The 16547-nt window shown below is 28.3% G+C and overlaps 1 protein-coding gene across 1 annotated transcript; it reads left to right on the top strand.

Moving 5' to 3' along the window:
• The first annotated feature begins 8595 nt into the window (after nucleotides 1–8595).
• LOC129309900 (RING-H2 finger protein ATL78-like) lies at nucleotides 8596–9497 on the top strand. Its single transcript, XM_054951653.1, has one exon. It carries the CDS (start codon nucleotides 8661–8663, stop codon nucleotides 9300–9302), a length of 642 nt encoding a protein of 213 aa, XP_054807628.1. The 5' UTR covers nucleotides 8596–8660; the 3' UTR covers nucleotides 9303–9497.
• The last annotated feature ends 7050 nt before the right edge of the window (nucleotides 9498–16547 follow it).

The raw sequence follows: 16547 nt of genomic DNA, 5'->3' as shown, positions 1-16547 counted from the left end.
AATCATAACTTTAAATAAATAACAATCACAAATAATTTTGCTACAAATACAAACAAAAAAAATATTAAGTTGCATGATTTAAATATAAAACTAAAAAATAAAAATAAAAAGTTTTAAATTTAGATGATTCAAATCTCATTAAATAATAATGGAAAATATCTATCACTGATTAATAAATTTTTATCACTAATTTTTTTATAATTAACATTTTTTACGGGTTCAATCATTGTCATGTTACTTTTCATACCATCTCATAAGTACACATCACTCATCATTTGTTATATTATTGTCATGTCAACAATTCACTTTAATTCTCTTTAAATGTGACGTTACCTTATTTTAAACTCAAAATTTCTCTTTTTATATTTGCTTTTTGTCAGTTGAATTATGATGATCTTTTATTCTTAATATGTCAAAATTTAATATGTATTACTTAATTGAACACATATATTTATCTTAAACGTTTTTTTTATATTTAATATATTAGTATTTAAATATGTTGATAATATATATATTATTATCATACACACATAAATATATAATTTAATATTTATTATTAGTCAATAAATATATTATTTAATACCAAATAATATATATTATGAAAATACATATTTGTATATGTTGTTTTATATTATCTATGTTATAATAAAAATATTTTCATATGATAAAAATTTCATTTTATATTTAAATTTACATAATAAAAGAAAAATTATTTTTTATTTTTATATCATTTTATATTATATGTTTTACTGATAATAAGAGAAAAATTATTTGTGTAATTATTTAATTTGATAATTTTAATTATTTTTTATGTGAACCTCTGTATGTATACTATAAATTATTTATTTTTATAAAATATTTGAGATCATTTTATTAATGTTTTTAATTAAAAATATTTGTCACTAATATAAAGATTTTGTGACAGAAATTGGTGATAAATTTAAATTGGTCACTAAACTTATAAAATTTAATCAAAATGTGATGATATCTTATATTCTTCATTAATTTATATAATTAATGATAGATTTCAGCCAGCCACAGAATTTATGTCACTAATTCCTATAATTTAGTGACAAATCACTAAATATCTGTAACTAATTTTAGTTTTTTTAGTAGTAAATGTTGCAAAATATCAAATTTGGAGGAAAATTTGCAATTTTGTTTACTTAAACTTGCAACTCACTTTCCCCATTTTATTATGAATACAAATTTTAAGGATTAAATTTGCAAAATTATATGTCATTATTTAATTTGAACACTTTTAGCAATTTGCAACTTTGTCTCTCGAATTTAAAATTTGTTTTATTAAATTTACAATTTTTTTTCTAATTTCAAAATTAAGAACATATTGCATTATATTTTTTATTTTATATTTTTTTGAGACTTTGTTTACTTTAATAAAATGATCCCATTAAGATTTAAGTGTTATTCCCCTAACAAGAATCATGTCACCGAACTTTCGTACATTTCCGTATGTGTTGTACGGAGTAGAGAAGAAATTATTCGAATCAAATGAGTATCACATACACAAATTAAAATGTTATAAAATGATAAAATATAGACTTAATTAGAAGGGGAGAGAAATAAAAAGGAAGGAATAAAGGAAAAAAAACAAAAAAGGAAAGAAGTAATTAAAAAGAAAAAATGCACCCCCACAAGGGATCATCAGGAATAGTTGATTTAAACAATGAAAAAGTCACTTTCTTACACACATACTATATATATATATAGGGGTATTGACGGTATCAATGTTCAATATAAGAATTCATGATTGACAATTTGGTGCAAAAGATGAAATGAATACAAACTTCTTCATTATTTATTTCATTGAAGTAGAAGATATTAGAATTTAGTTAATTAATCATAATTCAACACAAAAATAAAATTCAATATATAAATTAATTACTCCCTCTGTTAAAAATATAAGACATTTTTTGAGGTGTTAGATGTTTAAAAATGTAAGGTATTTTTAGTATTTTGAAGTGTAATTATTATTTTTTTTAAAAGTGTCCTTATTGATAATGACTTTAAATTTATAGAGATAAATATGAAAAGATAAAGTTAGTTTGAAAGTAGGTAACTACTTTATTGAATTGTGAGATTCGATTAAAAATATCTTACATTTTTAAGCGAATGAGTAACTTTTATTGACTTATCACTAATTAAGGTTAGATCTGAATATGTTTGTCATATTTTTGGGAAAATTTTTCATGTCAATAAAGTCCTCATTTTTATATAAACATATTGTATTTTCCCTTTTACATTTAATCTAAATTATCAGTAAATTTCATGATGAGTGAGGAATAAATTTATATAAGGATATAAGTAATTAATAAATATAAGGGGTAAAATAGAAAAATTTTACATATACTAAATTGCTTGTATTTTGAATCAAAATTTGCTGAAAAAAATGCTTATATTTAGTCTAGAGAGAGTAATGATTACGAAAAATGAAATAATGAATTATTATTACTATTAAGACACTTTTTCCTTAAAGAAAAAACTAATACAGCTCTGTTCAAAATTTTTTTTTAGGTAAAATGTTAAAAGATATAATATATTTTTTATTTTTAATTGAAATACCCTATTAAATAGGGGTAAATATAAAAAGAATGTATCATTTTAAAAATAACTAACTATATATATATATATATACATATATATAACAAAGAAAAAATACATTTATTGATTCCTATAATTTTATAAAATTTTGCTTTTAGTCTATCTAATTTTTTTAATATTTTTGGTCTTTATAATTTTAGTGAGATTGGATAGTACTTATTTCTCAGGTCCCTAAAAATGTTAAATTACAAGGACAAAAAATGTTGAAAAAAATTTATAAGGACTAAGAGAAAAAATTGATAAAATTATAAAGATCATTGATTATGTTTTTCTTCAATAAAGCACACAAAAAAAAAATCATTGGCCATTCCTGTTAATACAGAAAATAGATTTCACACCGATCATCTACATCAGTAAATATAAAAACTGATGAAAAAAAAAAATGATCGGTGATATTTTTCTAAATAAGTTGAAAATAAGTAGACTTATCTACTATAAAGGTTGGATTTAAGTATTGACATGGAAACCTTGTTAAAAAAATTTAAAAAAAAAATATCTTTATCCAAAACATGAAAGCGTTTATGTCAATCGGTCTTTTATTCTATGAAGCCTTCTCGCGTGTTCCCCCAATCCCGATTTTCCTGTGCGTCGTCTTATCTTGTGGTTCCCTTTTTGGTCTCTTTGTTTATCGTTCTAATGAATCGCCCCTTTTATTAATTACCCAAAAAAATACTTTCAAAGAAACTAATTAATATGCAGAAGTGAATAACAGTAGTTTTGATACCAAATATTTTAATATATAAACTAATTAATTTGAGAATAATAAAAAAAATGAAAAAACATAAAAAAGTTGTTCTGATTAGTTTTCCAAAACAACATTTTTTTTTTTTCCAGACCGCAGACAAAAGAAAACACATTTCAAGCAGGTTTTTACTTGTTGGTAATGAAAAGAAGAAGAAGAAGAAGAAGAAGAAGAAGAATGTTTTTTTTTTCTTATTTTTTATTTTTCAAAACAAAAAAAAAACTATTCTAAAAACATATAATCAAACAAAGTCGATAATAGCATCAGCCCTCATGCAATGCTTACGTAGGAGCCCCGCATGCTCCGATAATAGTGGGCGGCATCCACAAAGCACAAGCTGTGTCCGTAGTACCTAACAAATTATAAAGTAGTCTTCTTCAATCATCCAATGAACACAACCCCATCCCCAAAAAAGTGTTTATTTTTTCAAATTCAATCCTCAAAAGCTTCAAAAAAGATCACATTTTATATATACCATATCTTCGTCCAAGATTATTAATATAACCCCCTTGCTTTCTTCATTATAATATCTAATTTTGATTCTCATATGACACACACTTGTACATAAAATGAACGTATTCGCTACTCAAATCTATATACTGTACTGTGTGTCAAGCACTGAGCAGTTCTAATTAAATGAACATGAACCACACTCAAGTATAGATAATTATAACGATTAATGGATTATGATATTAATTAATGACACAAGTTGAGATTTAGATTATACGGTATATTTGAAACTATGTATATTTTAAGGCGTTGGGCCAAAATGCAAGTTCCAGAAATCTAAATCAACAATAATATAATGAATATGTGCCTCACTTGTCAACTCGCCCACTTGGGTTACACACAAACACATCATCACAAGCACCAGGCCGATCCAATTCCATTCACTTTTCCATCCAAAAATATGCTTTTAATATACTAAAAAAGAAACACCAAATGGATTAAAAGGGAAACAAGTATATTGGAGACTAGGTGCGCAGCCAAAAGATTAATATATATATAGTATCACTGAAATGTGATAAGAGCTTGGCTTCACTCCATTTTATAGATGAAGTTATATATATATATATATATATATATTTATATATATTTGTAGTTAAATAATAAATACTAGGCGTGCCAGTCTCAATAGATAACAAAAGGATCTCGAGTTTTCTTACCACAGTTCACGCGGATATAAAAAGATACAAGACTTTGGTAGAATAAATGTATGCTTTTATTAAAGTGTAAAAGATTACAGACTTAAAAAGTAAAAAGGGATAACAAATGTAAAATGTGTGAGTCTTGATGGAGTATTGACTAGCTTTTTTTGTATTTTCTTCTTTCTATTAATATCAAATAGCAGAAGCCTTTTCCTTGAAACTTAACACATTTTGCTGAAGAATCAGGAATCTTGCTAAAATTATGGTACGGTCTCTCCATTTTGATAACCAGCCCATTTTATCGAATTATTTGGACGTAGATTTCGACATTACTTAGGATTGTATTTTCGTGCCAACGGTCTAATATTTATAGTTGATGGGATTTCGATATGTTTACTTGTTATGGCCTTTATAGATCTTTCGGGCTGATCTCTTTTGTTTATATTAGGCTTGATATTTTAATTATTCAGTTCAACTAGCTTTGTGATCTATTTGAGTGACATTTCATATTTAGTCCAAACAATATATATAGAGAGCAAGTCGAACTATTTACTGCTAATAATGAACTATATCAAACTCTCTAAGAAATTCATTGTGTTAGGTTGTCAAATTATAAGTATTGAATAAAATTGAGTTTAATAGTTAATATATAATAAATTAAAGTGGGCAAAAACTGTGAAAGGATATATCATAGCTTAACTCAAAACTTTAAAATCAAGTTTATATATCTTTACACCTTATTATGTCTTAATTATTTGGCTCAATTTTTGTTTGATGTGTAACTTCTCATGTTAATTTAAATCTACTCATACTTAAAAAACTTAACACACTATTTAGTTTTTATTCTAGAGTTAGAAATTTAATTAGCTTGTATATTGTTTATGATTTGGCCATGAATTTAACAAAATTTGGTGTCATTTGCGTTATGAGATGAAGATGATGGTTATTTCTTTGGACAATATAATGAAGAGGGAGATGATACTTTGAAAAGCAATATATATATATATATAAAGAACATAGAGCATATAGAAAGATCAGAACAAATAGTATTAGCTATAGTATTAATAGAATAGGGGATGCATAGGGCAGGAAAAATTCACTAATGGCGTCACTACATAATGATATCAGAAATAGGAATGTGTGTCTAAATCGGGAGAAAAATCAGAATGATGAATTGTTTAGCACTAACACGCATCTATTTCTCATTGGATTCCAACTACGTTTATCCCATTTCTTTTTTGTTTTTTTCACCAACTTTTTTTGTCGAATATATCACCCTTAATTCTTTTTTTTTTATAAAATATATGATATCCAATATTCAGTACTACCAGATCGAAAATTTCAAATTTATCGGGTCCAAACGAAGGTCGATACTTTAAAAGTGTAATTTTTTTTTTGTGCTTTCACATAGATTTGAAAGCAACTATAATTCCCTTCGACTAAACTAGTATTATATGTTTTTTACAATAAATTATATACATCTATATATGTAAGCCGATGGAAAATGAGAATTGTTAATTTGTATTTGTCTATATTAAGTTTTATGGCTTTATTTTTTGCTATTATTTTTTTCTTAAAATAAAAGTTTAAATTTCATGTCACTTATTAAAATTGTCAATTTGCTATATTGAAATTATTAATTAATGTTGGATGGTTGTTAACAAAATTATTTAATTGAACACTAAACGACAGTAATTAACAACTATTTAGCAATAACCGACAACTTCAATGGGAAAACATGGAATTTTAGAATGATTTACGATTTCATTAGATTTTTTTTATTTAAATTTGTTGTGCTGGACATGTGAGTCCTGAACGGATGGTCCCATGGTGTGGGCCATGTAGAGAAACAACAAGCATAGTGAGATCCAGCCCGCGAAGATAAAAATCCAAGTGGTGGTTTACATACAGTACAGCCTAAAGCAAAAAAGCAAAACTTTAAACCTCAAAAACTCTTAGTCTTACTATTTTTTTTTATGAACATTAATCATTATATTTATTATTATTATTATTGAACTTTTTTTCCTTTAAATAAAGAAGAAGAAAAAGAGAGAGAAAGCTTAGCCACTTGTCTCCGCGTTTCTTCCTCCATATGGATAATCTACAATACCCACAACGTTGTTTTTGTATTCAGATTTTGAAGCCGAAAAGTACCCACAAATCAAAAATTCAAATTGATGAGGTAATTAATAAATTAGTATCCCAAGGGATTGCGATCTAACTAGTTGCAGCCTTGGAAGATTTTGAATATCTATTTAATCTGATTACTGGTGTCTAACATGACATGTTGCAATTTTATGTACTAAGAATCACAAAGACAGATTATAAACATATTGTTATTGTTATTAGAGGATAAGATTTGTACTGTAAGGAAGCTTGTCAGCCAACTTGGGCCTCTTTTGTTAATTGTTATTTAGTTGTGACTGAAACCTGCTAGCTTTGTTCATCAACTTTCCAGCTGGAGCTTGCAAATCACTCCCTTTTGATTTACTGCTTTAATCTAATCCATCTCCAGTGCTTAACGTCTAATCTTTCAGATTCAAATCTAATTCTTGTTGATGAATAGAATCAACATTAATGTTGATTCAATATCCACCCACAATATAGGGTGAATCTTAAGATAATGGTCAAGTAATTAAGTTCGAATTTGAGATAAGATTTCATTAGTAATGGTCATAAGCAATAAACCATCATTGGTAATGGTTGTATAGTGGCTTTTATGTTAAATTTAATTAAACAAAGCTAAAAGAAATTAAACAAAAAATGATGTTAATTTAAGAAGTTACATTAAGAATACCCCCCAATCAAATCCAAATATTATTCAAATTTAAAGGTATGCAAAAAAATCGAACTAGTCACTGAATCGGTGAATGCGTCAATTTAAAAGTCAATGGTCAAATTGATCATGAACAAACTATTTTATTAAACAAGTTATTAAGATGTCGATTCAATAGTTTACCACTTGAACTAGTTAGGTTGGCTCTGTTTTCAATACTATACTCTTCTAGTCCTATTGATAGATTTACATTGCATTCATTTGTTTTCTATGTTCCTTTTTACTTTTATTATCTTATTAAATGTTAGGAAATTTATTAATTTTTAAAAAAAGAGTTAATGATGTTTAAAGTTTCACTTCAATTATGGTGAAATATGCTAGAAATACTTAAATTTATAAATAAGACTAAAGGGGCATGTATATATGCTCAAATTTGAGCCAATGACTACTTTGATAGTTGCATAGAAAGTACACACATTTTGTTATTATTTGCAAATTGATGTCTTGCTTTTTATATGAAATAATTTTTTTTTATGACCGCATGAATTAACAAATCCTTAGTCTCTAGAGAGAAAAACAAACCTGAAAAAGAGACCAGTGATATACAAAAAGCTCGTTCTCAAAGGTGAGTACGGCCAAGGCCACTTAGCTCACTTCTCTTTTGAATCCAAAAGACCAGACATTGAATCAAAAATCGTACCCAAAAAACTACTGTTAAATTGAAGAAAGACAAAATTTCATTCTGAAAGCACGTTTAGTTGCTAGTGCAAAGGTATATTTTTACCCTCTAAAAATTAATATAATAATAATAGTAGTAGTAATAATAATAATAACAATTTCTTAACTGCTGGGAAAAAAAAAGATTAGAAAAAAGAAAGAAACACTGTCAAGTGTTATTCTTTACCCTAAAGAGTAAACCTTGAATAGAACTTGAAACCATATTTTGAGAAGTCACGATCCTCCTAAAATGATCAGCCTTTTCTCAGGTGAAGCTATAAGGCCACTGGGATTGTAGGATCAAGCAACAGCAATATATGGGAGGATTTTATGATTGGTCCACTCTCCAGAATATATCGAAAACGTGGCACATCCTACCGCGCTTAAAGTGGAAGAGAGAGACCCACTTTTCCTGAGATAATTAATCCAATTATTATTACTATTCAGGAAAAGTTAAACCCCACTGAGTGGAGCATCCATTAATTTCTGCTAAATCAAATCTCAATCTCTTGAACCCTCTCCTAGGAATATTCTATTCAACACATATATGATATATCTTTCCTATATATATAATCCCTTGAACCCATCTTGATCTCTAAGTATACTCATCAATTCTTCATCTTCATCATCAACATAACAAACAGCAGAACCAAATATGTCTGGTATTTCTGATCATCAGTTCTTTTTCGCCGATGGAATGTTAATCCACTCCAGAAGGTTACTCTTCCTTCACTCCCACCTTAATTCTTCCAAAACCAACTCGACAGATCCTTCCTTCCTCGGAGATGGTAACTTCGATGCAAATGTTATCATGGTACTGTCTGTCCTCTTGTGTGCTCTCATCTGCTCGCTGGGTTTGAACTCCATCATCAGATGTGCCCTAAGGTTTTCCAACATCGTCGTTAACGACCCCGCCGCAGCCGCCGCCGCCACTAACTCGCCGGCTCGACTGGCCAACACTGGAGTGAAGAAGAAGGCCTTGAAGACGTTCCCGACAGTGACGTACTCTATTGAGTTGAAGCTCCCAGGTCCGGACACAGAGTGCGCGATCTGTCTCTCGGAGTTCAACAGTGGCGATCGGCTTCGGATTCTTCCCAAGTGCAACCATGGCTACCACCTTCGTTGCATTGACAAGTGGCTCGGCTCGCACTCGTCTTGCCCTAAGTGCAGACGCTGTCTCCTTCAGACATGTCATAAGATCGTAGATTCATCCACAACGTCCCAACCTTCTTCTGCTGAAACTATTGTGAGGATCTCACCTTTAGAACCAGAAGCTATGGTGCGTAACTATACCTAGCTAGTCAGAGACATGAGAAATTCGGTGAGAAATAGAATTATGAGTGTTTTCTCGCGATAATGGCCGTGAGAAAAATCATTAGTTACTAAATTTGTAATTGCCATCTTTCCCACTTTCATCGTAAGTGTATATACATATCGAGTTGTGAAATTATTCTGATAAGCTGTTAATTTGAATTTTACCCCTTAGCCCTGATATCAGTGTTAATGTAGCTAGCTGGCTAGTTCAAAATTGTATTAGTTTGCATTCTTTTTCAATGAGAGTAGAAGCTATTTTAATTTCATGGATCAGAGTGATGATCAGCGATTAATTGATCATAAGCATGAATTAAAGTTGGGTGCCTAATGATAGAGGCAATTAATAATTGAGCACATGTGCGTGTGGGCTGAATGAATAATGAATGGAGGCTGAGGGTGAAAGACACCATAATTATGGGTATTAAATGGAAAACATGGGGACTAAAGGGGCAAATGTTCGAAACATGCATAGTGCTGCAAGAAAAATATCACAAAGTGCGTCGCCCAGGACGGATCTCTACTTGGACTTGGAATATAAGTGCTTAAGATAAACGCATTATTATTATTATTATTATTATTATTATTATTAAAAATGAAACTGCCGCTGTGTACGAGCTGCATGTGCGTGGGACACTGATTCGCATAAAGCAGATCGATGCCAAGTCCCTGTTTGTATTACAATGTTTTTTCTCATGCTATTTGTTTCCAACTTTTCATATATAAAATTACGCATGTTAGTTTATATATACTCTCTTCATTTAAAAATATAAGATATTTTTTGAAGAATTAAATGTTAAAAAATATAAAATATTTTTAATTTTTTGAGATTTAATCATTATTTTTTTAAGTGTCCCTATTAATAATGACTATTTTATATTTATTGCAGGGTGTTCAATAGGGATGAATATAAAAAGATAAGTTAATTTAAAAGTAAGTAACAACTTTATTGAAGGTGAATTTAATTAAAATTTCTTACATTTTTAAACGTATGAAGTATATATATTCCCCCATTTGTAATGTAAGATATTTTTTAAAAATTGATATAAAATATCTTATAAAACTCAATAAAGTATTAATATGAGTTATTTTAAAAATGTTCAAATATTAACTAGTTAGTCTGGAAGGTCTGTTTGATTTTAAAATTTAAAGATAGAATTAATAATTTTAATTAAGAGTGATTTAAAATTTTTATAGAGTTTTTTTAAAATCATGCTCTTAACTAACTTTTAACAACTAACAGTTAGAAAGGGGTAACATTTTATTAGTTTTGAAAGATTATGATGTGTTATATTAATCCATTATTTTATTGAAGCCAACAACAACTACTCATCCGAAAATGTAATGGAGGTAAAAACACAGTTTAATTTAAAATAATTTTGAGAGTAAATAAAAGATGGCAGATGCATAATTGAAGAGAGAGAGAGAGAGAGAGTATAATAATAATTGAGGATGTGAAATGATTAATCTGTACGAATGAGATGTGGTGGCTGGCATCGTGGCGTTTTGCAGTTGCAGCAGAGATGGGTTAGATTAATTTATAAGCCTAAGGCGATGAGTTAATTAGATTAGTGTGGCTGAAACAAGTGAGAAATAATGAAAAAGGAAAAAGCATGTTTGATGAATAATTCACATAGTATGAGATTGATGGATGGATACCATATTCTGCGTGCATTGAGAGTTATAGTGGAATGACTGTGCCAGATTCCCGTGTCCACTATAGGTGACGATTTTTTTACACATGGACACGAACCAAGTCGTGCTCGTCAATACGGAGAATGTCGAGTTCGGGTTCCCGTGAATCTGGCGAATATCGTACCATACCAGAACCTAGGCACTAGGCCTAGCTGGCCAGCACCATATCATAATCTAATCAAACCCTCTATCCCATTCCCTACCATCTCTAATTTCTCCTTTAATCAATCAATCATCTTTTAATTTCTTCTTATGCTGTCACCTTCTCCATCAATGTGCGTCTTAGAAATATATTTAATTTTATTTACAAGTCACAATATAATTTTAATATAATCTTTAAAAGATATTTTTTAAAAAAATAATTAAAAATTTTTTATATAAAATTTATATTAATTAAAGTTTAAAATGAGTTATCATTAAAACTTAAATGAATACTTATTGATAAAAAATTAATCTGAATTGACAAGTATATATCAATGTGAATTTTGATAATAACTAATCCTTAATTAAAATAAATTTCGTACAAGATTCTTGATTATTATTTTTTCTTATTTTTAAAGTTTATTTTTTATAAGAGAAAAAAATAACATGATATTATTTTTTAAATTTATTATATGAGAGTATATTTAAAATTATACACATTTTTATTCCTTTCAAGCATTGATATTGATGAAATTTGTAAAATGACTTATATAAAGAGGACTGAAAAAGTATTACTAAAACTTGATTTAAATTGAAGAAAAAGTGAGGGAAAAAATGAGAAGGCAAAATTTTTAAAATTAGTAAATTTATTTTTTTATTATTTTTATGAGTTTTATTTTTTATTTTTCGCTCCATTCAAATAAAACGTAATTGTTTTTTAAAGTACTTTTTGCTCCTTTTGTAGGCTTCACAATTCTATCTTGTCTCGCTTTTAATTTCCTACCTAAATTTTAGTAAAACTTAGAATCGAATCCTGTCTACAGCAAATAAATATTACTTGATTAACACATGCTCTTCCCTATCCTATTAATTAAGGTAGAGAGAAATGAATTTTTGTTTTATTTATAAATAACTTTATTTATGGAAGAACATTCTTTGATTCTATGATAAAACATTTTGAAAGTGATTGATAAATAAAATTAGATTGTGTTCTATATAAAAAATTAATGAATTTTAAGATTTTTTTTTGAAACATGTTAAAAAAGACTTATAAGTGAAATCAAATGAAAAAAAAATTAAATTAAATCATATGATGTTTGTTCTAGTTCAAAGTTTTAAATTGAACTCTCACTTAGGAAAAGTATGCTCTTTTTTTATTTTGAATGAACAGGCTAAATATTGGTCGTTGTACTTCAGAGTTTAAAGTAAATCACACTATTATTATATCACCAAAAAATTCATATTAATATGGCCCCGTGGGTATCGAGCACTTCATGTCAATGAGCATCCCAATGAGATGGAGGCGTGGGCGTGTAATCTCAGGACACGTCTTCTCTTCCTCTCCACTTTGTTTTTTCATTCCTATTCAAGCATGGCCATTTGATTATTGTGGTCTCACCCATACATGCTCATCTCGATCACCTTCATATTCATGGAATGGAATAGACATTGTATGGCCAAAGTTTTAATCTCATTTTTCCATATCCTATTCTGTATTGTCCATTTTTTGAGTACGTGTTTGCTTTGTCGTGATTGTTTTTTCAAGATGGTCATAATCAACATGTTTGCATGTGATTGTTTCTAAGTGCTCATCCTCTTCACGGACGCCAACAAGCTTTCATCTCTTCCCTTTTATTTTTAGATTCAGTTTTTCTCACCATCTCCTTCATGTGTACAGCGTAAAGGTGCCAATGTTAATTACCATGAATGTAGGGGGTAGAGATGAGGGACGGCCTTTCCTAATTTTTTTTAACTTTTTATTAGTAAAATACAGAGGTATCTTCAATCCTTCTAAATTAACATATTGTAGAGTCATGGAAACAATAGATAGAGTTTTTATTTCAATCATGTATGTAGTCTTGTATGTGTGTATATTTTTCATTTCTAACAAAATGATGCTACATATGCTTTATAACAATCGATATCATTTGATTTTATTTTCATTTTAGATTTGATGAAACAAATTATGAGAATATAATTATTGACAAACTTTGTCAAGCCTTGCATCAAATATTTCAAGATATATTTAATGATATAAGCTTTATATCCATCATAAAATTACTTATTGAAACGTTAAGAGATTATAATTAAGGTGTTCTTTTAGAAAAAAAGTTATTTCTTTTTGTAATAACTGCAAGTTATTAAAATTTATAACATGAATGGTTTTTACTCTTATATAATTTAATCTCACAAACATAGAGATTATGTGATAGTTGAGTATCATCATTGCATCGATATATTTACTATTGTTGATGATTATCAATTAAAATACTTAAATAGTAAATTTAGTGAATAAATAATAGAATTTAATGCATTTAAGACATTCAATGCTTAAAAAAAGAAGATAAATTTTTTACTAATTTAATGATTAATGGTTTATACTGAGAAAGAAATTATTGAAAAATTTATCTTATACATGAAAATTGATAATTTTTATGCCATGAAAATCAAAGAGAAAATATTTTAAAATGAAAGAACTTATTTATTTGTTATATATTTGTAAAATTGATATGATTATATATGTAAAAATATTTATATTATGTTAATGATTTATATATATATATAAATTTAATTTTTCTTCAATTACCATATATGTTTTGTTATCCTGCCCCTTAATTAAAATTTCTAGCTTTGCCCTATATGCATGTGCACTACATGTGAATGGAATGGCACAATAGCTTATGGATATGTATTGCTGTAGGGGTGTTCATAGGTTTGGTTTAGTTTGTTTTTGAGCAAAAATTAGACCGAACCGAATCAATCAGTTTGAGCATAAGTGGAACTTGATTAGTTTCAACTAAAGTTGATTTGGTTTAGTTTTTGTTTTACTTTGTTTTTATTTGGTTAAAATTTGGATCAAGTTTCAATAAATTTATTTGACTTTTTTTTTCCTTTTTTCCTATCTTTGTAACAGTTGGATTTCTTTTAATTTGAATTAATTTATGCATTATTAGCTCTTTCATTATATGGAAGATCCTTATTTACCTCATGCTTTATTTCAATCAAAAATTCAGAATCATAACATATTTATGGGAAGTCTTTGAACCTTGATTAATCACATCACATATCGTATGCAATCATGCATAAATGTTCATCTTTTTTAAAAAATATTTATTTTTTGCTTGATCTCAAATGAATCAAAGATAAAAAGATATGTTCATATTATATTAATCTTATTCATCTTTTGATTTCATTGGCCTTGAGTGAACATCTATATTCATTTAGTACATGACACCCAGTGTTGAAAGCAGATTTAAAAGCTATAGTTGAGATAGGCATGGCCAATACATCCCTGGCAATTCGTCCACTGACAAGATACTTGGATGAATTCACTTTTCATCAATTAAGTATGTCAAATTTAGGACTTGTTTTTTCTCCAGTCTCTATCAAGTAGAGGTCCAACTCTGATTGATTCTCAATATTATCATTTTCATTTATAACTTAACCAAACTTCATATCAAATGAATCTTTTTCACCATCATCATAGGAAACACCTTCCTTCACTTGGGATTGAATATTGGAAGAACTTTTTTTAAGGCCGTGAAAAGATTTGTACCTATCATACCTCTTGAAAAGCAACTTTTTCACCCTCCTAGTGAAATATTTAGCCATCTATTCATTATATAGTTATTTCAAACTCCATTCCATAAATTTCAACTTATACTTGGGATCAAGTCACTACAGCTATAAAAATTATTATGTTCAAATTATCAACATTCCCCCAATACTTGTCATGTTTTTGTTTCATTTTATTTGCCATTAAACTTAACAAACGATCATCACTTAGACACATATCATTCAAAGTTCTTACTACCAAGCAAAACTCATGAAAAATATTGAGAACATGCAACATACATTGAGCTAGAGATTTTTTAGTGGCATCAAAAAATATTTTCAAGAATTTGACAAAAACACGTGCTTTTTCCCAATCTTTTGTGGTTGGAGGTCTTTCCTTATCAATTGCAAAAATAGTATCCTTTTCTTCTAATTTCTTAAATGCCTTTTCAAATTCCAAAGCACTTTCAAGCATCATGTAAGTGAAATTCTGTAATCTCCTCCTTCTTGTAACCCATGATTAACTCCGAATCTCAAGTAATAAAGAGGTTAGATTAAGATAATTAACATAATATCATTTACCAAAGGGTAAAAAAGTTGGGATTTCAAGTTTACAAAATTAAAAACCATTTTCAAAGTCTCCCAAATAGGTAAATCAGAGTTCACAAATATGTAAAAGCATAAGATCATGACAAACATGAGTACATTCGCTAAAGAATTTGAAAACAATATAATTCTACAAAAATTTTAGGCGGGCGCTGTAGCTCGTTGAACATGCACCACAGCTTATGGCACCTTGCATTGCGACACATTTGCATGAACTGTGATAGTAAATTCTACTGTTAATTTGACAACTTTTAGAGCAACTTCCGACGCACCTCAATTCTCCATCTGATATTCAATTAGTATGAACTAGATATTTATGGAAAGCTCTTTTTGAACTCTAACTAATGGCTTTTAGTTTCATAGTCAAAATATTATACAATCAAAATTTGGACACTCTTTTTAAAACTTATACTTTTCTAACATTTTTCTCTAAACTAAGTGTTCAGCTCAATCATCAAAAGCCAATAGTCATTGACACTAATTAGACCACATGCAAAACATTAAAATTAACACGTGTAATGTACCATATCACATTAAACACTTATAAATCACAATTTTACTACTTAATTCCTTAATTTAAAAAAACATACAAGGGGGAATTCAAGTCACTTTTCATCAAATATTTCATATTAAATACATATTATGCCCAACCCTTATTTATATAAATATTTTAGCCCTATCGCATATAACACATATCATCAACTCACTCTCTAAGGTTCAAAATACACTTACAACTCACAAACGCATACTACAAGTAAGAATCAAGAATGGATAATTCGTAGTTGGCAATTTAAATTGTCAAATACACATAAAGGCTCAAAATTAAAGGGGCATACTAAAATAGGATCGCAGTCCTAAGCCTCTAGTTTCTTTTCTCTATCCGATCCTCTTGAGCTATTTCCTGTAATATTGAAGATCATGGGATGAATATAACCACTCAGTAACCAAGGTCTAATTAACTATACTAATGCATGTCAATTAATTTAAATGTAAGTAAAAAATTATAAGTAATTATAGAGTATGGATATGTTCAAGAGCTTAATTCAACATTCTCATCATCTTTAAGATATACATATGAGATTATGATTAAAAATCAATTTGTAAACAAGTCTCAAGAATAAATATCCACATATTCATTTGCACTGATTCATATTCATGGAATGTCAAACAAATTATTGCCTTTACATAATCAACAAAGTTTCTAAGTGTATTAATTCACTGGGATCATAAAATA

This window comes from Prosopis cineraria, unplaced genomic scaffold (genome assembly GCF_029017545.1).
Source record: "Prosopis cineraria cultivar Desert tree isolate PC_DT_omini unplaced genomic scaffold, ASM2901754v1 PC4, whole genome shotgun sequence".
Lineage (NCBI taxonomy): Eukaryota > Viridiplantae > Streptophyta > Magnoliopsida > Fabales > Fabaceae > Prosopis > Prosopis cineraria.
Note: the sequence above shows the minus strand (reverse complement) of the source record. Positions and strands in the feature narration are given on the sequence as shown.